This window comes from Schistocerca gregaria, chromosome 8, assembly GCF_023897955.1.
Source record: "Schistocerca gregaria isolate iqSchGreg1 chromosome 8, iqSchGreg1.2, whole genome shotgun sequence".
Classification (NCBI taxonomy): domain Eukaryota; kingdom Metazoa; phylum Arthropoda; class Insecta; order Orthoptera; family Acrididae; genus Schistocerca; species Schistocerca gregaria.
This window is the reverse complement of record NC_064927.1, coordinates 293,963,245-293,988,433: the sequence shown is the minus strand read 5'-3', so window position 1 is coordinate 293,988,433 and position 25,189 is coordinate 293,963,245. Positions and strand designations below refer to the sequence as shown.

General features: G+C 42.7%; 1 protein-coding gene across 3 annotated transcripts in view; it reads left to right on the top strand.

Moving 5' to 3' along the window:
• The window catches only part of LOC126284505 (rabankyrin-5), a 499,589-nt gene that overhangs the window by 237,793 nt on the left and 236,607 nt on the right, over nucleotides 1–25,189 (top strand). For all 3 annotated transcript variants that reach the window (XM_049983482.1, XM_049983481.1, XM_049983480.1), the window contains exons 7-8: nucleotides 2,576–2,741; nucleotides 7,349–7,553. In XM_049983482.1, the coding sequence (XP_049839439.1) occupies nucleotides 2,576–2,741; nucleotides 7,349–7,553 (371 nt within the window). The remainder of the gene's footprint in view (nucleotides 1–2,575; nucleotides 2,742–7,348; nucleotides 7,554–25,189) is intronic.

Sequence of the window (25,189 nt, the reverse complement as noted above, 5' to 3'; positions counted from 1 at the left end):
ATAATTATTGTCTAATTTCCGTACTACCATATCTTTACATAATATTTGAGAAAGTAATGTACTTAAGAATATCTCATATTTACAATCAATTTGCTTAGCAGTTTGGATTCCAGAAGGGTTGTGTGACTAAGAATGATATTTCACATGTCAAATATTAAAAGTGTGAAATAATAAAATAATATTTGATATTTTTTGTTACTATTTAAGGTGTATGGTGTTTAAATCATGTTACACTCTTAGAAAAACTTGAGTTTTATGGAATTTATGGATTTACAAACAACTTGTTTGAATCATACTTAACAAATATAATCCAGAAAGTTGTGCAGAATAATTCAAGCAATGTTGGAAGGGGAGAGAATTTTAGTGACAGGAGAAAAATCATGGAGTCACACTGAGTTCAGTTTTGGGTACACTCCTACTTCTTATACATGGTTTGTGAATGACCTTTGATTTAACATTCATCAAGCAGAATTTTCACTTTTTGTAGATAATACTTAGGTTGTTAATAAATTCCTTTAGAGAACAAGCAACAGAAGAAATTAATGATGTTTTTCGAAAAATTAAAAAGTGGGGTCTGAATATAGATACAACCATAATTTTAAGAGAACGCATTATATTCCATCCGTTTTGTACAACAAATAGTCATATCAGAAATTGATGTAGCCCTTGAACAGGAGTCAGTAAGCATGGGAGGATGCTCCAGATTTTCTGGTTGTTGGAACAGCTACAGTGTGACCAACACATTAAAATTTAATAAAATAAAAATTTCCTTACCTGTTCTTCACTTTTATTAACAACATGCTTTTTAAAGAGATACTATAAGTGGAGTTTAGAACAAGAAAATATTGGATATGACATTTGTTGTGAATAATTGCGTCTACTACCATCTCAGTTAGACTTAAATTTTTGCATTAAGTTGGAGTGAAAAAGTTTAATGCAGTCATAAAATTTTATAACATAATTATTTAAAAGCAAAAAGTTTCTTCAAAATTTTAAAATATAAAGTACACTATTAGATTACAATATTTACGAAAGGTGGGCATAAAGTACCCCATCCCATTTGTATTGCTGGGGATGAATTAAATATAATTTACAATTATGTAAATGCAAATATTGTTAAGTGCCATAGTCAAAAAAATTAATAAGAAAAATAGCATATCTGCTATCTTTCAATATGTAACTTTACTGTAGAGAGTGTTACACTTGCAAATAATTAAATTACATACACCTACCTGGTAGCAGCTCTGGTGGGCTATCATTATAATTCATTTCATACTGTCTTTCGTCTACAGTGACACATGATGCAATGAGATAGATGAGAGACTGAAAGGTCAGAGGAGCCATTCTGATCAATGACTGCTCGACCTCCACCCTCAACTCATGGAGGTTGGTCAGAGCTTGGGTTCAAGATGGACAAATCTAATGGTGAAATGGCATCCCGCATGTATGCAATAGGATTGAGGCTGTGTGATTTTTTAATTTTTATTATTATTTTAATTTTTTAGGGGGGGGGGGGTGGTGGTCTGACCCAGTTCAGGAGTTATTAGGAGGGTGCATTGTGTTGCTGAATTTCTCTCTAACACAAATGCAAATAAGTAAAAGAAGCCATGGTTGATAAAAATTTCAATTAATTTTCCAAGGGGCCAATATGCAGATTTCTCCTTCAGCCAGAAACTCTACAGAAAAACATACTACTTGAACTGTTGATACCTCATGTTTCACACAATGATGGAAATGGAGGCACCATGAGACCTTGACTCTTAACAATATCAAACTGGTTACTTGCCTATGATGCATGTTGATCAAAATTTCATACTTATTTTAACTCATTTTCAGAACAGAAAAAGTTGTTGTCCTAGATGAATAATGGTGTGAGTCTGTAATGGTTATTGGATATATCTGACCTTACTGGAAATTTTTGAGTGATATGCTAACACAGCATTCCCAGAAGATGTGCATATGCAACCTATCACCATCTGTTGAATTTTGAGAAAGGTGGAATCTTTGGCTTTAGGCCTGTGGCATCATCATGCTGGCAGGTTGCACACACAGTTGCCTGGAGTGCAGTAACTGAAATGAATGCAGGGTAACAGTGTGGCAAGAAGGGTGCATGGTGATCCTTCCTTAAAGAATGCACCTAGAGGAGATACGACTCTTGAATGGACTCTGACACATAGGTGGATGTTAATGGCTGAAATAGTAGCCATAACAAAGTACACTAATGTGTCTATAGACAATGTGGTGAAAGGTCACAGGAAGAAGTGACTCTTGACATCCATACCTATTCAGCTTTTTGGTGTGGAGGGGACTATTGGATTTTGCAATAGGTCTGGAAACCCAAAACTGTGTCCATTTGGTTACTGATGAATTGCTTTGTTAAAATTTTACCAGCAGTATGCTAAGAATGAGTACAAGTAAAAATTGTCAGTATAGAAGATTCCATTATATGAAAGTTATGTTAAACGAAATTTTATAATGACGCAAATTTTATGTTTTATCTGCTTTTTACCTGTGAGAAGTAATACTTCCGCAGTTATATATGTTTAATGAAGATATTGCCTTTTGTATGTTTCAGCTGGGAGTAAAATTAAACCAGTTAGATGTTCGTGGTGATCTTCCATTGGACTTAGCCCTTCGTGATCATCAAACTAGTATTGCTCGCACTTTGGTGGAACATAAGGCTGATCTTGATGCAAGGGACAGCCAAGGATACACGCTCTTGCATCGCGCTATTGACAGAGGTGAGCCATCCTACATTTATAATTAAAATTAATGAATAGTTAAATAAAGGACAGGATCAATGTACTGTTACATAGCATATGTTATGTAGCTGTCATGGTCATGATAATTACTACAAAAATATTAACATTATATGTTGGTAGAGGTAATCTGTTAAATTGTGCATTGATACAGCTGCAAAAAATCACTGTCTGTTAAACCAGGATAAATTTCAATGAAAGCTTTTGAGTATCGGTACTGTCTGTCGAAACATCATTGTTTGTCTTTATTAGTTGCTGAGAGTCAGTTTGGTCCAATCGCAACATCGCTAACTAGTACTAATTGCTGGGGAAGAACACATTCCTGAGAGAAAATATTGTGTGTCATTTGCAGTTGACAATACATATGAAGACTGAGCAAGACCAGGAAGAGATGGCACTTGCTGTAATGCTTATGTGTTTTCTCCCAGGTAATATTAAGTAGTGTGCTGTCCTACTTCAGGACAGTTTGCTTATGGGTAACCATGATTTTAACCTGTGCCTTTTCCTTTAGAGAATTATTTCCTTGTTGATTTCCTGTGGTTTTCAGCAGCAAATTTCTGCTATCACAGTTACAGTTTATGCAGGTGGTACATAACAACTCTCTGCCTTGTATTTTCTCATTCATACTTGAGAATCGTTACATGCAAGGTTGAAAAGTGCTTAGCTTATAAATATAAACTGTTGCCAATGTATTTACTACTGTCCGTAATTCTAACCATTATAATTTTGGTCGTGACAGCCATTTACTACAATACAGTACTCTGTGAAACAACAATTTTTCAATTATTTCAGATGCCTGCATTGTATTAATAACAATTCACTACTTTTTTGTGAAAGGCAATCATTGATCTGTGCTTAAGCATTGTTGATTAAATTTAATTATGCCCGTTCACATAAAGCAAGTTCATATTGTATATATGTGGCTCTCTCCATCCTGTTTACTCTCACCACATGTTAGGAGGTACCTGCAAACCCTACCACCAAATTATCTTTGTATTCCTAATACCTGTTACTGCACTTCATAACTCTGATAAGCATACTCCAAGATACTTGTAAGTTCATATTGAAACTTTTATAAATATAACTTGACTTGGTGCTTTTGCAGTGATTGTTAACTAATTACTTAATCAAAACAACATTTTCTTTACCGAGACACGTAATCAGCATGGCTTCAGAAAACATCGCTCTTGTGCAACGCAGCTAGCTCTATATTCGCGCGAAGTAATGGCCGCTATCGACAGGGGATCTCAAGTTGATTCCGTATTTCTAGATTTCCGGAAAGCTTTTGACACCGTTCCTCACAAGCAACTTCTAATCAAGCTGCGGAGCTATGGGGTATCGTCTCAGTTGTGCGACTGGATTCGTGATTTCCTGTCAGGAAGGTCGCAGTTCATAGTAATAGACGGCAAATCATCGAGTAAAACTGAAGTGATATCAGGTGTTCCCCAGGGAAGCGTCCTGGGACCTCTACTGTTCCTGATCTATATAAATGACCTGGGTGACAATCTGAGCAGTTCTCTTAGACTGTTCGCAGATGATGCTGTAGTTTACCGTCTAGTAAGGTCATCCGAAGACCAGTATCAGCTGCAAAGCGATTTAGAAAAGATTGCTGTATGGTGTGTCAGGCGGCAGTTGACGCTAAATAACGAAAAGTGTGAGATGATCCACATGAGTTCCAAAAGAAATCCGTTGGAATTCGATTCGATTACTCGATAAATAGTACAATTCTCAAGGCTGTCAATTCAACTAAGTACCTGGGTGTTAAAATTACGAACAACTTCAGATGGAAAGATCACATAGATAATATTGTGGGGAAGGCGAGCCAAAGGTTGCGTTTCATTGGCAGGACACTTAGAAGATGCAACAAGTCCACTAAAGAGACAGCTTACACTACACTCGTTCGTCCTCTGTTAGAATATTGCTGCGCGGTGTGGGATCCTTACCAGGTGGGATTGACGGAGGACATCGAGAGGGTGCAAAGAAGGGCAGCTCGTTTTGTATTATCGCGTTATAGGGGAGAGAGTGTGGCAGATATGATACACGAGTTGGGATGGAAGTCATTACAGCATAGACGTTTTTCGTCGCGGCGACTTCTTACCTTGATACGTGTTTTAACAACCAGGCAGGAAACTTCAGATGACTTCTATGGCTGCCATGAAGTTCTGTTGTGGTGACACCCTTCAAAAGAAGTCCTAGTAGACGTCCTCTGCCTCACTCTTCATTGGCTGTAAACTTTGTTCAATTTAAACGTATTTGAGTTCACTGTGTGACACAGTGCCAAAACACTCTGTACAAACGACTCTGTTGGTTCCACTTGGTGTTGGCTTCTGTTCCTCAGTGGCTCTTTGCTGTGCGGACTCAATACTGATTGTCACCAAATGCATTTGTAACATATTCTTGAAATTTGTCCCAGCTCTTGCCTGTTGTTCTGAAACTACTGTTGGGCTGTACTGTGAAAGTGAAAGTAAACATTGGCAGCACACACCATGTCATTCCACTTGTAGTTAGGGACATAGTGAAATCACTTCCAATCATTTCTCAGGGCCTGGCCAGCTCCCAACAAAAACAGTGCTGGATGCATGATGAACATGTAACTTGGTAACCCCTATGTATCATTGTTACCTCAACAATAGGCTGAATGTACTGTTCGTATTCCTGTTCTTCCCCCTGTCTCCACTGTACTGCAGCAGCTCAAAAGTTGTGAGTTGTCCAATTTATTTTTTCCTCTGTTCCAATGTGTTTAAAATTTCAGTCCAAAATGTTCCCTCCCCTATACCTGTATGCTAAACACTGGTCTGGGAGAGTTCACCTCCCCCTCCTTCAAGCCCATATGTGGTCCGCACTCATCTATATTTTTCATTTCTACTGCTCCTCTCTCTTTCGCTCCCACTGCTTCTATCTCCATCCATCCATCTTCTGTTCACTGCCACACTCTCCCCCTTCATCTTTTTTCTCTTCCTCTCTCACTGGCAGTGTCTCCTTTCTCTTTCTCTTCCTCTTCCTCTCATCCTTTCACTTCCTCTGTCTCTCTGCTACTCTCTTTCAGTACAAAAATGTGTGAATATGTTCACATGTCAAATTTTTCAGTGAGCAAGGCAGAATGGATTTTGAAGCAACTGGTTCTCCATTTTTCATCAGAGTCTCTCAAAGAGGAACATATTCTCCTTTTTTTCTGCTGATTCCCTTCTTTTCCCTGCTACAGCTTATGTAAAATGAGTTCTGTAGGACAGTAAAGTTTAGACAGTCTGTTTATACACTTTGGATACATTTATGCACTTTGATGCACATAAACACAAATATGTATGCATAATATAAGGTTAATGCACAATCATTTGCTTTACACACATGTTAAGGTCCTTTTTATCCCCCCCTCCTCCTCCTCCTCCTCCTCCTCCTCCTCCTCCTCCCCCCTGCTGCAGAGTGCACGCTGATATGAAACTTCCTGGCAGATAAAAACTATGTGGTGTATGATACTTGATCTTGGGGCCAGAGGAGATGAGAGAATGACTCGTGTGTTGGTAGCTCATTCAGTGGAACACTTGTCTGTGAAAGGTGGAGACCCGGAGTTCGAGTCTGTCTGGCACACACTTTGTCTGCCGGGAAACCTGTTGCGATAACTATTATCCTGTACACTGAGAATGCATCAGTGAAAACTGGAAGAATACTGTGAAAACGTTGTGTCAGGTTCATATTCTTCCCATCAGACAAGATGTGAGCCATGTTGGGGTCAGTCAAGAATGACATAGGAGTTCACTAAATCCCCTGCCAATGCAGGAAAATGTGTTCAGGCTAGACTATCTGGATTTCACAGGAGAATTGCATGGAGCATAGATGCCACACAGACAATGAACAGCCGGCAAAGTCAGTAATGAACAACAGAAAGTCTGCTGTGGAAGAGCATTGCATCTCCCTTTGACATGCCATGAATTAAGACAGCATTAAGTTGTTGTACCACTTAAACACTATCTTGGCGTGTATTCTAAAAAAGGCTTTAGAGATCCTGGCTACACAATGAACAAATAAAGCTAAGAAAGGCTTGGACTCCAGCCTTGACCGTGGTCAAAGTACAGCACCAGTTTGTGTGAAAATCGACCTATGTCACAGCAACTGAAGAGAATGAGGTTATGTCACCAGGCTGGCAGACCCCTCCCCCCTCCTTCCCTCTTGCTCCCGATTGCAGATGCCTATGCTCACAGTGAACTTAAGTAAGAAGTTCCAGAACATGGTGAGACACTGGATAGCATAGTCAGTTAGGTATATTTAAGATATAGTGGTATAAAGGCATTTTTCCATTAAGGTAGGAGAAAATCTATAACATGAAATAAGACTTGATAGTTAATGAAACAAATTTGTAATGCTGATGGCATTAAGAAATGTGTTTTTTAAATTTTTGTATTTAATTCACAAATTTACCATATCAAATGTCGAAGTAGTAACTCAACATAATGTAGATCAGTGTAACATTTCAATCATACTAAGCATTTTGTGTTTGTTTCATTCACCTTGACTGTAACAAAATTAGTAGACAACAAATTTATAAAATTCCAGAAGTCAATTTCCTCTAACTCCTATCTTTTACTTTTTTGCAGGAGATGATTACGCAGCAGAATTCTTGATAGAACATGGTGCAGCAGTAGGTGCTGTAACACCAGAGCAAGGCAACACAGCACTGCATATGGTGGCAAGTTTGTCACCTGCAACCACAGGGGATTCAACTATAAGTGCCATGACTGGAATTGCACAGAAACTTTTAAAACAGGGTCTTAGCCCAAATATGCAAAACAAACAGGGTTTGTAAGTAAAATTTTGTAAACATTTTTGTGCATTGTGGTGAATTTGATCAGTAATGTTCAAAGTAATTCACATTTTAGGCAGGGTGGCACACAAAGAACTGGCACCCAGTGCCAGACTGCTCATTGTCGCCTGCCAGTTGTCATCTACTGTTTTGAAGCTGTTGCCGCTATATTTCGGCTTATAGTGGGCAACAATTCATGCATAATTGGTGAGCAGCCTGTACTCGAATCCTCTTGGGCTCAGCAGCACTTGTTTGTTGGGTATGGCCTTGGTGATCCCACATTTCCTGAGCTGGGAACTGGTAAGCACCACCAGCCCCTCTCACTGTAAGCTCTGGGCATGCTTCAGTGACCATCATGCTGCAGGACGGGGAAACATTGTGTGTCGTGGAGAATGGTGATCTTGGCTTGACTGCCTAGATCACGAGAATGGTAAAATCCTCTATAAAAAAAATCCTCCATCTCAAGGTGTGTTGTCTGCCAATGATATGCATGGCTGTTGAAGTGAAATCTCTAGGGAAACTGCTACACCTCATTTGTGTAAGGCTTACCATTGCACACAGGGCTCTATCTAGATGGATTTTTGTTTTCCTAGCTGCCTGTGGGACTGATATGGAATACTTGAAATTTTCTCTTTTTCTTCCCAGCGTAATGGATGGGCTGCTGGTAGGTACCAACTCCCAATCTGACAAGATGGCTTGTGTAGCCAGTCATCCTGAGTCTGAGATTCTACAGAGTTCTTCATTATAGTAACAGAACTCATGCTGCTGGTCAGAATGTGTGCTTGATTGTTCCAAGATGGCAGTGTAGAGAAGATTTTATAGTTTTATATTAAAAAAGGTTTAGAGGGCATTGCAGGTACATTGAAATCGGTCAAATGACAGCATAACAAAACAGTGTTGGTTGAAACTGCTAGTTGGGAAATGTAAATGCTTTGTGGAATATGCCATAGAAATGGAGCTCCACAACACATTGAACTACAGCAAAGATGTTTTATCATGTAGAGATCTGGTTGATATTCCCAAAGAGGAATTGAAAGACGAGTGGGCATAAGGAGGGTTGTCAGTGTGCAAAATATACTGAAAAGGGTGGACAGTGTTCTCATAAAATCTGAATCCTTCATCCTTACCTTCAATAGCATGAAACTTCCAGAGCATATTAAGGCAGGTTTTCTTTATGTAAGCATATGGCCCTATGTCCACAACCTATTCTGTGTTTAAATGCCAGCAATTTGGGCACACCACCTTAGGATGTAAGGGTGAAGCCACTTAGGATAAATGTGGTAATGCTGTCCACAATGTAGTTGGTTGTTCCTCTCCTCAGAAGCGTGTAAATTGCTCTGGAGATCACCCAGTCTGGAGTAGGGACTGCAGTGTCTTCCTCAAAGAGAGGAAGATACAGGAGATTAAAACATTGAAATGCATCCTGTATGGTGAGGCCAAGATGATCTATAAAGCCATGCAGCCTCCCACGTTCACTGCATCTTTTGATTTGGCCCTAAATAAGCCTGTTTTGACAATCAAAGCTTCCACACAAATGGAGGTTGCTAGTGTCAGCACTAGTACCTGCATTTGTCAGCACACTTATCAAGTTGCAGTTGGTTCCGAGCCCTTACCCCTCCTGAGGACATCAGATAAAGCCACAGTCACCACCATTGTGGAGTTGGTGGTGCCTCCAAACGCAGAGCCGAGTATACAATCCAGTACTGCCTTCACTGCTGCTGCTCTCAGACAAAAAGGCAAATGGGAATCTTCCACCGCAGGTGAAAACAGGAGGTAGACTGTCAGACCGAGTTGATGTCATTAAACTTGATGGTTCTAGTGCTTCTGCTTCAGAGGTGATAGAATGCAAAGTCTGCTCAGAGCAACCATCTTTCCCCAAGGCAGAAAGACAGGAAGAAAGTGCAACCACCATGATAAATGGCTCCCCTACTACAGTGGAACAAGAATGGCTCCAGGACTCATGTGGATGAACTGAAACTCCTGGAACCGGCATACTCCATGTTCTTGAGTATGCCTCGAAAAAGGCAGTCCCACTCATTTCTCAGCTACCACTGGGTCATCCTCACCCATTAAACTTTCTTTCTGCTCTCCAGCCCCTGCAGACTTAGCACAGTGGAAATCAACTGATGGCCTTCATTCCAGTGACTACTTCCCACTGTGGATCCACCTACTTCATCGGGGATTGGATTGCTTGAACAAAAGCCACAGAAACAGTTCGTAAGCAGGGCTAACAAGATGCTGTTCAGCCAGCTGACTGTGTTTGAACATGGAACTGGGTGGACCATATCACCTGAGTGATCCATCACATCACTGACTTGCCCATCAAAAGGCTTCAAGTCATATTAAGAGAGGACCTGTTCCTTGGTGGACTGATGAGTGCCATTCAGTGATGCGGGACAAGCTTGTAGCTCTTTGATGATTTAAATGCCACCCAACAGCAAGAAACCTCACAGTCTTTCAAGTCGCAAGAGTCAAAGCTTGATACGTAATTAAGAAGAGCAAGAGGAGGTCATGGCAAGCATTCTTGGACTCTGTCAACCCATTCCAGGTGTTCTATGAAAGTATGGGAACCCATGAGGATGATTTCTGGTAAACGCATTCATTTACCAATAGCAACTGTCCGCCCCTGCTAGCTGAATGGTCAGTGTGATGGGTTGTCAATCGTCTGGGCCTGGGTTCAGTTCCCAGCTGGGTCAGAATTTTCTCCACCCAGGGACTGGGTGTTGTGCTGTCCTCATCATCCTATCATCCTCATAGACTGCAGGTCATTGAAGTGGTGTCAAATTGAAAGGCTGGCAAACGTCCTGCCTGACGGGGGGCCCGAGCCATACGATTAAATAAATAAATAACCAATAGCAGCAGTTATGAAACAGGACTGTCTCCAAATGGCACTCGGAGACATCGTTCAGGTGATGGCAGAGCATTTTGCAGTGATAAGTCCTAATGCTAGCCATTACTGTGTATCTGCGGTGAGGCACAAGTTGGACTTCAGATCCCACAGTTCTAAGTCTTATAAGTGCCCTTTCTCCTTATGGGAGCTGGAATTGGCACTGTCTAAGATTTGTGATACTGTACCCGGTCATGGCCAAATCTGGTACTGCATGCTCTGATATTTGCGTGCAGCATCAAAGAAAATCCTCCTCAAATGTTTTAATTTCTATGGCACTCTGATCACTTACCCAACTCATGGATAGAGGTAGTTTTGATCCCTTTCCTCAAACCAGAGAAGAACCATATGTCCCATTAGTTATTGGAGTGTTGCCATATGAGCTGTGTAGGAGATACACTGGAGTGAATGGGTAACCATTGTCTGTTATGGTTATTAGATACCAGGCAGCTCCTGGATTCTGGAGATTTCAGTCTGTCGACAAACTGATCCTGCTAAAGGCGGCTGTTCAGCACATTTTCCTACATAAACATCACTGTCTCGATATATTCTTTAATGTCAGTAAGGCATACGACATTATTTTGAGATAAAGTATTCTCATTAAACTCCAGCAATGGGGCTTTGGTGGTCATCTCCCCATCTTTGTACCATTTTTCCTGTCTCAGTGATTTTTTTGAGGTCACACTTTGGTAACATGTTGCTGGATCATTTTAAGCAGGTGAGAGTGTGTTACCTTCTCTGTCATAGCCATAAACAGTACCAATCTACCATATGGAATCCCATACACTGCTCCTTATTTGTGGATGAGTTTGCTGTTGACTGTTCCTCCTCCAGTTTGCAAAAGTAACTCATCAGCTGCAATGTACAGTGCATAGGTTATCTAACATGTGAGGGATACCATTCTACATTTTACAAGCTCAGTGAGGTGTCTGGGCCTCATTTTTTACTCCAAATTATGTGGTTACCACACCTGTGATACCTGAAAGCCAGAACCCAGATTGCCCTGAATATCATGAAGTCCCTTAGCCTAAGTTCTTGGGGTGCAGACAGGGAGCATATGCTCCAGTTTCATAGGGCTCTCATGTGTTTGCAGCTAGACTATGAGAGCAGAGGCCTCCCTACCTGAAGATTATTGACACTATCTGCTTTGAGGGGATCAGGCTGGCCACCAGTGCTTGCAGGACATGCCCCATACCCAGTCTCTGTGTGAAGACTGGGAAACCAACACTCACCATCTGGCAAAAGTTCCTACTGGTGCATGGGGCATGCAAGTTCCTCACATCTCTGACTTCCCCTCCATGCCGTTTTTCCATTTGTCCACAAGCAACAATGCTGTTTGGGATCTGCATGCAGCATGTGCTAAAGTCACATGTATATACAACTTCAACCACCTGCTACCCTGTTTACTGCTGAGGCCCAGTGTAATTTTAGATTTGGTGCAGTATAGGGGAGATTGCGCTCCTGAATATGTCTTTAATACATTATTTATGATGTTTTAACTGAGCACCAAACTCCACAGCTGTCTTTACAGATGGATCAAAAAAAGTGTACGCCATTAGTGGCTTTATTTTGCCTGATCCTGTTCAGAAGGTCCAACTGCCTCAAGACTTTGCGGTCTTTGATTCAGAATTCTATGTGATCCTGTGGGCACTGGAGCAGATGAGACGTGCTTAGAGAGCAAAATTCTTTGTTTGTTCCAATTCTCAGAGTGCCTTTCGCTCTCTGCAATGCTTGTACCCAGCCGATAAAGTAGTCCAGAATGTCCAGGACACCCTCCAGGACAACGGTTGGGAAAGATGGTGTCTTTCTGCTGGGCATCAGGGCATTTGGATATTGAAGTGAGAGGAAGGATGGATGCAGCAGACAGAGAAGTATTTTGTTATCCTCAATTATGCTGGTGTGCCATCCCGCTGCTTGCTATCACCTTGCTATTGAGGTGCAGAATCAGGTGTCAATGGGAAGAAGAGTGACTGGAAGTGATAGATAACAAGCTAAATCTCATAAAGCCCACTAGGCAGCTGTGCTGTACCTTCTTTCAACCACGAAGACGGGATGAGTTCCTCTTTACTCGTCGTCTGCTCCATGGCTTCTTGCTCTGGCAAGAGGACCCTCCAATGTATGGAGCTTGTGGAATATCGATTACTGTGCACCACATTTTACCAGACTGTGCTTTATTTTCATACCAGCTGACAGTGGCAGATTTGGTCTCTATTTTAAGTAACACGAAATGAATGTGGTTAGAGTGTAAGGTTTTGTGATATGTGCATCTTGTTTCTGAAAATTGTTTAGAGATTTTCTTAATGTGTTAACAGGATTACTGGCTCATCTTCAGAGAATTTAAAAGAATGGGGGTGGGGGTGGGAGTGCGAGTGCGAGTGCGTGTGCCAACATTTTTAGCTCCTTTATCCACATTTTTTTCCCTTGACATTTATAAGGGTGCAGATAACCTAGCCGTTAAACATTCCATGCACCCCAAAAGCAACAAGAAGCTTGTACCCAGTGCTGGTTTTTTGTGCACCACCCTGTACATAGTATACGCACGTGTGTGCACAAAAATAAATGAAATTTAGTCATTGCTGCTGCCCTGGGTGTTCACTAGTTCAACCTACATATAGAATGGCACATAAAATAAAATGTCCCCAAGTACAGAATGCTCACCAGTTACGCATGAATTGTTGCCTGCCATAAGCAGATACAACAAAATCAATAAACATGTAATAATTAGTTAAGACACCTTTTAGAACCATAAGGAAGAGCATGACATACATTATTGTGGAAGGAGTCGGAACAAGTATTGTAGGTTATAATCCAACTATATATACTAAAAAATGAAAGAATAGTTTCAAAGGGAGTGTATGAAAGTTACCCTCAGAAAATAAAATTAAGAAGCAACTCCTGAGACAAGGAATACTCTTAATTCTCAGACAGATTCATCATGACATGAGATAGGTCACATCCCATTGTATAGTTACGTGAAACCAGCTATTAAGGCAGCATTATTGCTATGCTTGATAATTGGTGACTTACTTTGTCACAAATTGTGAAGCTCATCAGGGATCTGATTGAAACTGTTGAGAAATATAAGAATAACAAATGTCACTTGTCACCAAATAGAGAATATGTGATTGTGCAAAATGGAATTCTTGAAGAAAATGTCACTGAAGTATAATATTCAACAAGGTAACAAGAATACTTACAATAGAAGAAGTGAATCAAAAGTCGAATATTCATGGAACCAGTGTAAAAAACTGGTAGTAAGTTATGTTTACAGAATTTAAGATGATTTGAAGGAAAAGGGTCAAAATGCAGCAGAGAAACCAAAGTTTTAAATAAGTGAATCGTTCAGAGTCTTCAGGATTATGTACTTGTATACCCCAAGACCATTCTTGACTTGTATAAACTTATTAAGATTTACCTTCATGGAGAATAGCAGTAAAAAGAGCAAACTTATGAGCAGCAGAAGTAGTTATGATACGGTGTAGTAGATAGAGGAAATACTCCATTTGGAAAGCAAAATTGCTTAATGCTAAAATGAGAAGGCTAAAAAGATTAATAGTAGAGAGATGAGTTCGTTCATAAAATAAAAGTGTTCTACAGTCAATCGTGGAGCAAGGTTTACGTAAAAATTTTAAAATCAGTGTGGTTGAAGAGAGGCATTTTATGGAAGTGAAATGCAAATAGTGACAGCGACTGAAGCAACATACTGAAAGTATTTTAGAATAGTATCACAGAACCATGGCAAAAAATTAAAATCTGAATTACTTTCAATAATATTATGAGAAGGATAGTTGCTACGCACGACCACAGTCTGTGGCAGCTGAAGCCAGACTACGAACAGCAGCACATGATAGGAGAGGCACCTGAGTGGGGGAAAGGAGGAGGCTGAGACGGGGAGGGGGAGGGATAGTGGGGGGGAGGAGTTAAAGTGCTACTACTGGGAAAGGGCAGGGATGAAGTGGAGAGAGGATAGAGTAGATAGGTACAGTTGGGAGGTTAGACAGCGGGCACGGGATGGAGGGAGGGTGGGGTGAGGGGTAGTGGGAAAGGAGGGAAGTAAAAAGACTGGGTGCGTTGGTGGAGTAGAAGGCTGTGCAGTATTTTGGGAACAGGTAAGGGACCACACGATTAAGGACAATGATCAATGAAAGTTGAGGCCAGGAGTGTTATGATAATACAGGATATATTGCAAGGAGAGTTCCCACCTGCGCAAAGAAAAGCTGGTATTGTTGGGAAATGAAGCAGCTACTGAAACGAGGATGCAGCGTGTTTGGCAACCGGGTGATCCAATTGTTTCTTGGCCGTAGTTTGTCAGTAGCCATTTATGCTGACAGACAGCTTGTTGGTTGTCATGCCAATGTAGAATGCAGCACAGTGGTTACAGCTTAGCTTGTAGATCAGGTGACTGGTTTCACAGGTAGCCTGCCACTGATGGAATAAGTGATGTTCTTGAAAGGACTGGAGTAGGTAATGATGGGAGAATGTATGGGACAGGTCAATTATGATACGAGCCATGAGACAAGGGATTGGGAGCAGGGTTTGTGTTGGGATGGACAATAATATTGTGTAGCTTCAGTGGGCAGCAAAATACCACCATGGGCGGAGTGGGGAGGATAGTTGGTAGGACAATTCTTATTTTAGGGCTCAACGAGAAGTAATCAGAACTATGGCGGAGAATGTAACTCAGTTTCTCTATACCTGGGTGGTACCAATTTGCAAGGGGAATACTCCTCTGTGGCCTTATGGAAGGACTTTGGGAGGCGGTGGCTGGAAAGATAAGGCACAGGATATCTGTTTTTGTACAAGGTTGGGATGGTAATAACAGTCTGTAAAGGCCTCAGTGAGACCCTCGGTATATGTAGAGAGGCACCGCTCATCACTACAGATGTGATGGCCATGGGTGGCAAGGCTGTATGGAATGACAGATAACCTTCTAGGTGGGGCAACTGCAACATAAGTATCCATCTTGGGTATTAATAACTACTTCAGCTGTATTTGGTCATCTATTACGGTGTCACTACCAGTTTTGTGGCGCTAAAAGCCACATCTGCAGGTGAACATATGTTTTGATGATATATTCATCTAAAGATGTGGCTTTTAGTGCCACGAACCTGGAAGTGATACATAGTTATGTATCAAATACAGCTGAAGCAGTTATTAATACCCAAGATGTATTGAATGGGTGGGTGCTGTGGAAGTCGAAGCATTTGCTGGTGGTTCGTAGGTATGATATGGACAAAGGTATCGATATAGCCACCTTTGAGGTGAAAGTCAACATCAAGGAAGGCTTGTTGGATTTAGTGGGACCAGGTGAAATGAATGGGGGAGAAGATGTTGAGGTTGTGGAGGAATGTGGATAGTGTGCCCTCAGCCTCGATCCAGATCACAAAGACGTCATCAGTGAATCTGAACCAGGTGAGAGGTTTGGGATTCTGCTGAGTGGTTAGGTTGGATTAATCTAGGTGGCCCATGAATGGGTTGCCATAGGATGGTGCCATGCAGGTTCTCAGTCATACCCCAGATTTGTTTGTGTGCACCTGCAGGGTGCCAACCTATTCATGAGCCATTTAGAGACCTTTCTAACTACCCAGAATCCAAACCCCTCGCCTGGTTCAGTATCACTGATGACCTTTTCTGAGCTGGATTGAGGCTGACGACATGCTATCCACATTCCTGCAGAACTTCAACACATTCTCCCCCATTCACTTCTCCTGGTCCTGCACTAACCAACAAGCAAACTTACTCATTGCTGACCTCTACTTTGGAGGTGGCTACATCAGTACCTGTATCCATATCAAACCTACCAATCACCAGCAATACCTCCACTTGGTCAGCTGTTTCCCATTCAATACAGCCTAGCCACCCATGGCCGTCACATCTGTAGTGACAAGAGGCCCCTCTCAGAACATACCTAGAGTCTCATTGAGGCCTTCACAGACTGTAATTACTCTCCCATCCTTGTGCAAAAACAGATCTCCCATGCCTTATCTTTCCAGTCACCCACCACCTCCTAAAGTCGCACCATATTGCCACAAAGGAGCATTCACCTCGTGACTCAGTACCTTCCAGGGTTTTGACTAGCTCTCTTTGTGTCCTAGAATGAAAAACGTCCTACCCACTTATCCTTCCTACCCCTCCCACAGTGGTATTCCACCGCCCACCAAATCTACACAGTACCCTCGTCCATCACTACACAACCCCTGCTCCTAACTCCTTGCCTCATGGCTCATATCCCTGTACATCTGTCCCATATATCCTCCCACTCCACCTACTCCAGCCCATTAAAGGCAAGGCAACCTGTAAATCCAGTCATGCGATCTACAAGCTAAGCTGCTACCACTGTGCTGTGTTCTATATGGGCATGACAACCAACAAGCTGTATGTCTGCGTGAATAGCCACCGACAAATTGTGGCCAAGAAACAACTGGATCATCCTATTGCTGAGAATGCCACCCAACAGTGCTTCATTTCGATGACTGCTTCACAGCCTGTGCCCTCTGGATCCTTCCCACCACCACCACCACCACCACCACCACCACCACCACCACCACCACCTGAATTGCACAGGTGGGAACTCTCCCTGCAATATATCCTATGTTCCCCTAACCCTCTTGGCCTTGATCTTGGTTAGTTATTGTCCTTACCTATCTAGCCTCTTCCCTGTTTGCATTCCAGCAGTACAAGGCTCTCTCTTCCACCAACGCACCCAGTCTTTCTACTTCTCTCATTTTCCGCTTCCCCTCCCCCACCTCCCCACCCCCTTCCTCTGTCTCTTACCCTCCATCTAACCTTCTGACCGTACCTAGCTACCCTACCCTCTCTCCATCTCATCCCTGCACACTTTCCGTAGCAGCACTTTCGTCCCCCACTCCCACCCCGCTATCCCTCCCCCTTGTCACCCCAACTCACCTGGTTGCCCATCATGTGCTGCTGCTCGCAGTCTGGCTTCAGCTGCCAAAGATGGTGGCCGTGTGTGTGTGTGTGTGTGTGTGTGTGTGTGTGTGTGTGTGTGTGTGTGTGTGTGTGTTGTTCATTTTCAACAAAGGCCTTGTTGGCCGAAAGCTTACTTCCTGACAGTCTTTTTGTTGTGCCTGTCTGCGATTCAGTATCTCTGTTATATGGTGAGTAGCAACTACTATCCCTTTCATAATATTTTTCATTGTTTAATTTTACATTGAATAATGAAAGTTCTGTGGTGTACAGTTAGGTAATGCCCATTATTGATGTGCATAAGCATCTGCAAGGGGGGGCCAAGAGTGGTGGGGGGATCACTAACCCGCTCATGGAATCGAGCACAGGGCTCTCATTCATTACGCAGTTCTCCCACATTTCTGGCAGTGATTATCAGTGACTTCACTGAACTAGAAGTTTGATGTCATGTCTTTGATTTGTTTGGTTGTCATACTATTCATAGGTAATTACACCTTCTCTTCTATGTGGCTGCAATTTTGGTGCTGTTCTGAAGTTGTGATGGATGTGAAACTGTACAGAAAACTGCCAAAATCGTGTCTTCGAGTGTTGCTTTGTCACTTCTTCATACTACCCTTATATAAATCCTGCAAGTTCCCAGAATAACATAAACATGGCACCAGTACATGTGTCAATCATCCAGCCCCACAGTTCCCCGAAGGGCATATCCTCCCTTTGCTGCACAACCGTATCACAACAGTAATTTGTTTTCTGTGAATGAAAAGGACCCACAATGACTTGCTGTTTATACCTGGCCGAACTACTGTAGAGAACTCTGACAAATGTGGCCAAGTTACGCTGTAGGTGTGTAAAGTCATACTTGGTCATGGGAGGTAAATAAATCAATCAAAAGAGATACTGTAATGTCATTTTCTGTAGTAGAAGAGAGGGGGGAAAAGTGTGAATTTTCAAGATCCATAACATGCCCTGCCCAGGTACTGAATGATTTTAAAGCACTGTGGGGTGCAACCCAATGCTAGATGTAGGTGTAGAGTTGAGTAGGCATAGAGTTCAGTCATATGGAGTTATGTCTGCTGTATCAGCCAATTAGAGGGTGGTTTTGGAAAGTTTCCCACATTCATCCAGTTAAATGATGCCATCCCTCCCCCCCTCCTCCAACGAATGCAAAAAAATTCTTAATTTTTTAACTTTATTTTATTTATTCATTCATTCATTTATTTTGAGTCATCAGTCTTCTGACTGGTTTGATGTGACTTGCCAGGAATTCCTCTCCTGCTCCAACATTTTGATCCCACAGTAGCACTTGCAACTTATGTTCTCAGTTATTTGCTGGATGTATTCCAATTTCTGTCTTCCTCTACGATTTTTGCCTTCTACAGTTCCCTAAAGTACTATAGAAGTCATTCCTCGATGTCTTAACAGATGTCTTATCATCCTGTCCCTTCTCCTTGTCAGTGTTTTCCACATATTCCTTTCCCCTGATTCTGCACAGAACCACCTCATTATTCACCTTCTCAGTCCACTAATTTCCAGCTACATCTAAAATGCTTCAGTTCTAGTTTATTCTGGTTTTCTTTAAATCCATGTTTCACTACCATACTGTGCTCCAAACGTACGGTCTGGGAAATTTCTTCCTCAAATTAAGGCCTCTGTTTGTTACTATAGACTTCTCCTGGTCAGGAATGCTCCTCCTTCCAGGGCTAGTCTGCTTTTGATGTCGTGCTTGCTCCATCCATCACTGCCCAGGTTGCAGAATTCCTAAACTTCATCTACTTAGTGACCATCAGTCCTGATGTTAAATTTCTCACTGTTCTCGTTTCTGATACTTCTCGTTACTTACGTCTTTTTTCGACTTGCTCTCAATCCATATTCTGCACTCGTTATACTGTTCATTCTCTTCTACAGATCGTGTAATTCTTCTTCACTTTCACTCTGGATAGTAATGTCATCATATCACTGATATCCCTTCACTTTGAATTTTAGTTCCACTCCTGGACCTTTCTTGTATTTCCATCATTGCTTCTTCGATGTACAGACAGAACAGTAGGTCCAAAAGACTACGTCCCTGTGTTGCACCTTTTTTAATCCACCCACTTCATTCTTGGTCATCTACTCTTAATCATTCTCTTTTGCCTCCTGTACGTATTGTATATTACTCATCTCTCCCTGTAGCTTACCCCTATTTTTCTCAGAATTTTGAACATCTTGTACCATTTTACATTGTCAAACACATTTTACAGGTCGACAAATTCAATGAACTGTCTTGATTTTTCTTTAGCCTTGCTTCCATTTTCAACTGCAATGTGAGAATTGCCTCTCTCATGTCTTTACCATTCCTAAAGCCAAACTGATCATCACCTAACACACCCTCAATTTTCTTTTCCATTCATCTGTTTATTAGTCTTTTAAGCAGTTTTGATGCATGAGCTGTTAAGCTGATTGTGTGATAATTCTCATACCTGTCAGCTCTTGCAAACTTCAGAATTGTGTGGATGATATTTCTCTGAAAGCCAGATGGAATGTCACCCGTCTCATATATTCTGTATACTAACGTGAATAGTAGTTTTGTTGCCACTTCCCACAATGATTTTGGAAATTCCGATAGAATGTTATCTATCCATTCTGCCTTGTTTGATCTTAAGTCCTTGGAAGCTCTTTTAAATTCTGATTCTAATATTGGGTCCCCTATCTCTTCTACATTGACTTATGTTTCATCTTCTAACTCATCAAACAAATCTTCCCTCTCATAGAAGCCTTCAATGTACTCATTCCAACTATCCACTACCTCCTGTGCAGTTAACAGTGGAATTCCTATTGCTCTCTTAATGTTGCCACCTTTGCTTTTAATTTCACGAAAGGTTGTTTTGAGTTTCCTATGTGCTGAACTGGCCCAACTGACAATAATTTCCTTTTAGATTTCTTTACATTTCACATGCAGCCACTTCGTCTTAGCTTCCCTGCACTTCCATTTTATTTCATTCCTCAGTGACTTGTATTTATGTATTCCTGATTTTCCCTGAACATTTTGTACTTTCTTCTTTCATTGATCAACTGCAGTATTTCTTCTGTTACCCATGGCTTTCTTGCAGTTATCTTATTAGTATCTATGTTCTTCTTTACAACTGCTGTGATTGCCCTTTTCAGAGATGTCCATTCCTCTTCAACTGTACAGCCTACTTGGCTATTCCTTATTTGCACCACTCAATATTAAAAGTAGAAAGCATAGAACTAATGCAACACATAAGTGAATGTGATCAAATGTAAAAATATTTATTCTGTATTCTTCACTTCATGGAACATTACAGTGGCATTTTTTGTTGGTTACATATGTTGGTATCAGACGTGGTTTTTTCAATCATTCTGATTCTTTGTATGTGATATTTTTATTTTCACTATCACCCTAACATTATCGGGATATAATACTTTTTGTGAATATTTCCTACTCATAAATCACAAGTCATTGGTTACCCTGGATGTATTTGAAGATACAATTTCAGCATCTGTATTCAAAATAATGTATCTTAACAAGGATCAAGTGGATGACTTTCAATTGTTTGAGCTGTCAAAATAAGAAAAAAATACTTGAGGCACATATTTTCAAACTCATTGAATAAGTTACATAAAAAATAGCACTTTTAGAATTTTGCCTTCTTAGATAAATTTCGGTACATGCCATACTTATGTGCCATTCCTTAAGGTACATTGCCTCTGGTTGAAAATGGGGCTAAGAGGTAACCCTTTTGTGGCTGCTAGGCTGTGCATCCAGCCTGCCCTATTTGGTGACTGGAACGAAAGTATTGTGTACCTCACTGGTGGGCGGCTGACTCAGCCCTATGACCTCTGCAGTCTGTGTCCAGTGTCAGCTAATTACATGTTCCAGCAAAAATAGAACCACTCTTCAACAATGTTCTTTATAAAATCAGTATCACAGTATACAGTCATAGTGCCCATAGGTTTTGATCATCACAAAAGGGAACTTCAACACTCATCCAGGCTTCCTGTTGTAAGTTTGCCTGGGCTGAGAAAAAGTTTGTTTAGAAAAATAAGAACTTTAATATTTGTGATTGGAAAATTCTGTAACTTGAGATTTACTCTAACGATATACATGCCTGTAACGCGTTTCAAGTTATAAACATTTAAAGTGAACAGTTCCTAGTGAATACACCAAAAATTCAAACAATCTTCTGTTCTACATGGCAGCTAGTGTTAGTGAGAAACAGCATGTAATTTGATGCACTGCTCGCCTCTTCTTACATCTGATAAGTGATTTGTGTAGAATAATTCTTTCCCTTTATCATTAGGCATGTATGTGTCATGTATACTTTGTATATTAGGAAATAAAATGCAGCTACTCAGCTATGTGTACCATTTTCTGTTCAGTGTGGCAGCAACAGTTGCTGAGAGACTGTAGCTGTTCTGCTACACTGTTTGTCTTTTGTAACATCTGATTCTTCCATTCATTAGTATAATTCATGCCATTCAGATTACAAATGTTTGTGTCAAATGTCATGTGTTCATTAGGAGATAAAATTGTATCTATTTGTTCAACTTGTAAGCAGAAAGAAATCGTAAGCAGGTGAAAGCTGTAGCTCTTTCTGACATAAAAAATAATGGCAGTGAATGATGGTGTTGGCTGTCATGTTGACAGTAGTGAGTCGCCATTCTTTGGTGCACGTGTACCCGCTCCCGTGCACAACTGTCAGGTCCTCCTGCCTGCTAGGTGTAAATAAATGCCTCTAGATGTCTGGCTGTTCTACCTGCCAGGCGTACTTGTACACCTGTAGCTGTCTTTGTGCTGTAGCTGCTGGGCATACATATATGCCCATAGCCCTGACAGGGCTAAGCCAGCTTCAGCTGAAAAAATTGTATAAATCAAATGTAATGTTGTTACTCACCATAAAGATGACATGTTGAGTTGCAGATAGGCACAATAAAAAGAATGCTGCACATTGAACTTTTGGCCAAAGTCTTCTCCCGCTGGAACTGCTGGAGATTGCGGTCATATGTGTGTGAGATGTGACTGCTTATGTGAATGTGAGTCTGTTTTCTTTTCTGAAGAAAGCTTCGGCTAAAAGCTCAATGTGTAACAGCTTTTTGTTGTACCTGTCTGCAAAGTCAGTGTGGTATCTTTACGATGAGTAGCAATCTATCCATTTCATAATATTGTTGATTTTACTTTCTGGACTTCATTGTATGAGTCAAATATCTTATTTGGGAGGTGGATTAGAACTGCCAGATCTTTGATGGAGTAACAGACCAATAAAGTAATCGTATAACAGAAAACTGTTTGTTGTTGGGAGTGTGTATATTAGATTAATGCTCCTGACCCATAAATGCTCCCTTCACCAACTGGACAAGAACAAAGATAGTGAGTTGTTACAATGGAGAAATGTGTAGTTAGAGTGCATAATATGTGACCTTGTCGACTTCAGACAAATTCATTTTATATAAGTGTGCAGTATGCCATGTAGGTACACCTTTATTACACAAACTGCTTGTTGGATCATGAGTTTTCTGCTTCAGAGTTTTCAATTTTTCAAGGATACATCTGTACCAGTGAGAAATTCATGTGCAGGATATCCAAAAAAATTGTGGAAGGTCACATGAAAAAAAAAAAAAAAAAAAAAAAACGCGCTTCCAAAGTTAGACTAGAGAGCACTAACAAAATATGAATGGCCACAACAAAAATTTTGTAATTACAGAAACGGAGCAACTGATCTTTGGAAATAATACACATTTTGTTAAGGACTTTCACGATTTAAAACTTGCTTTATCTCCTCAAATCACTGATCTTTACACAAGTTCGCATTTTATAGATTTCCTTAAATCTCCTTGTGCATCACTTGACTGTTAGCTAACAGGGCAATACTTTTTACTGTGGAGGGCTGTGTGAAGCACTAGTGATGTTAGACAATTTTCTGTACAATATAACAGTGATTCTACTGAGAGAGAATTTCATGAAAATGAGTGATAATACCATTTTGTGTAAAATAGTTAATTAGTTAGTTATTTGATTGTTCCATACATTATCTGTATGATTTTTTTTATCAAAGTGATGAAAAATGAATCAATTTACAGGATATCCATCCATGATTAGTGTTAACAATAATGAAAACACTATTATTCTTAGTCTCATTCATGCAACTACATTTTCTGCTTTACTGGCAGTCTCTCTCCCTCTCTCTCCCTCTCTCTCCCTCTCTCTCCCCTCTCTCTCCCCCTCTCTCTCCCCCTCTCTCTCCCCTCTCTCTCTCTCCCCTCTCTCTCCCCCTCTCTCTCCCCTCTCTCTCCCCTCTCTCTCCCCTCTCTCTCCCTCTCTCTCTCTCTCTCCCCCCCGCTCTCTCTCTCTCTCTCTCTCTCTCCTCTCTCTCTCTCTCTCTCTCTCTCTCCCCCCCGCCCTCTCTCTCTCTCTCTCTCTCTCTCTCTCTCTCTCTCTCTCCCCCCCCCCGCCCTCTCTCTCTCCCCCCCCCGCCCTCTCTCTCTCCCCCCCGCCCTCTCTCTCTCCCCCCCCGCCCTCTCTCTCCCTCCCTCCCCCCCGCCCTCTCTCTCTCTCCCTCCCCCCCGCCCTCTCTCTCTCTCCCTCCCCCCGCCCTCTCTCTCTCTCCTCCCTCCCCCCCGCCCTCTCTCTCTCTCTCTCTCCCCCCCGCCCTCTCTCTCTCTCTCTCCCCCCCCGCCCTCTCTCTCTCTCTCTCTCCCCCCCGCCCTCTCTCTCTCTCTCTCTCCCCCCCGCCCTCTCTCTCTCTCTCTCCCCCCCGCCCCTCTCTCTCTCTCTCTCCCCCCCCGCCCTCTCTCTCTCTCTCTCCCCCCCGCCCTCTCTCTCTCTCTCTCTCCCCCCCGCCCTCTCTCTCTCTCTCTCCCCCCGCCCTCTCTCTCTCTCTCTCTCTCCCCGCCCTCTCTCTCTCTCTCTCCCCCCGCCCTCTCTCTCTCTCTCTCTCTCCCCCCGCCCTCTCTCTCTCTCTCTCCCCCCGCCCTCTCTCTCTCTCTCTCTCTCCCCCCGCCCTCTCTCTCTCTCTCTCTCCCCCCCGCCCTCTCTCTCTCTCTCTCTCTCTCTCCCCCCGCCCTCTCTCTCTCTCTCTCCCCCCGCCCTCTCTCTCTCTCTCTCTCTCCCCCCCGCCCCCCCTCTCTCTCTCTCCCCCCGCCCCCCCTCTCTCTCTCTCCCCCCCCGCCCCCCCTCTCTCTCTCTCCCCCCCCGCCCCCCCTCTCTCTCTCTCCCCCCCCGCCCCCCCCCTCTCTCTCTCTCTCTCCCCCCCCGCCCCCCCTCTCTCACTCTCTCTCCCTCCCCCCCGACCCCCCCCCTCTCTCTCTCTCCCCCCCGCCCCCCCTCTCTCTCTCCCCCCCGCCCTCTCTCTCTCTCCCCCCCGCCCCCCCTCTCTCTCTCTCCCCCCGCCCCCCCTCTCTCTCTCTCTCTCTCTCCCCCCCCGCCCCCCCCCCTCTCTCTCTCTCTCCCCCCCACCCCCCCCTCTCTCTCTCTCTCCCCCCGCCCCCCCCCTCTCTCTCTCTCTCTCCCCCCCGCCCCCCCCTCTCTCTCTCTCTCTCTCTCCCCCCCGCCCTCTCTCTCTCTCTCCCCCCGCCCTCTCTCTCTCTCTCTCTCTCCCCCCCGCCCTCTCTCTCTCTCTCTCTCTCTCCCCCCCGCCCTCTCTCTCTCTCTCTCTCCCCCGCCCTCTCTCTCTCTCTCGCCCCCCGCCCTCTCTCTCTCTCTCTCTCCCCCCCGCCCTCTCTCTCTCTCTCTCGCCCCCCCGCCCTCTCTCTCTCTCTCTCCCCCCCCGCCCTCTCTCTCTCTCTCTCTCCCCCCCCCGCCCTCTCTAACACGCGATCTAGTGT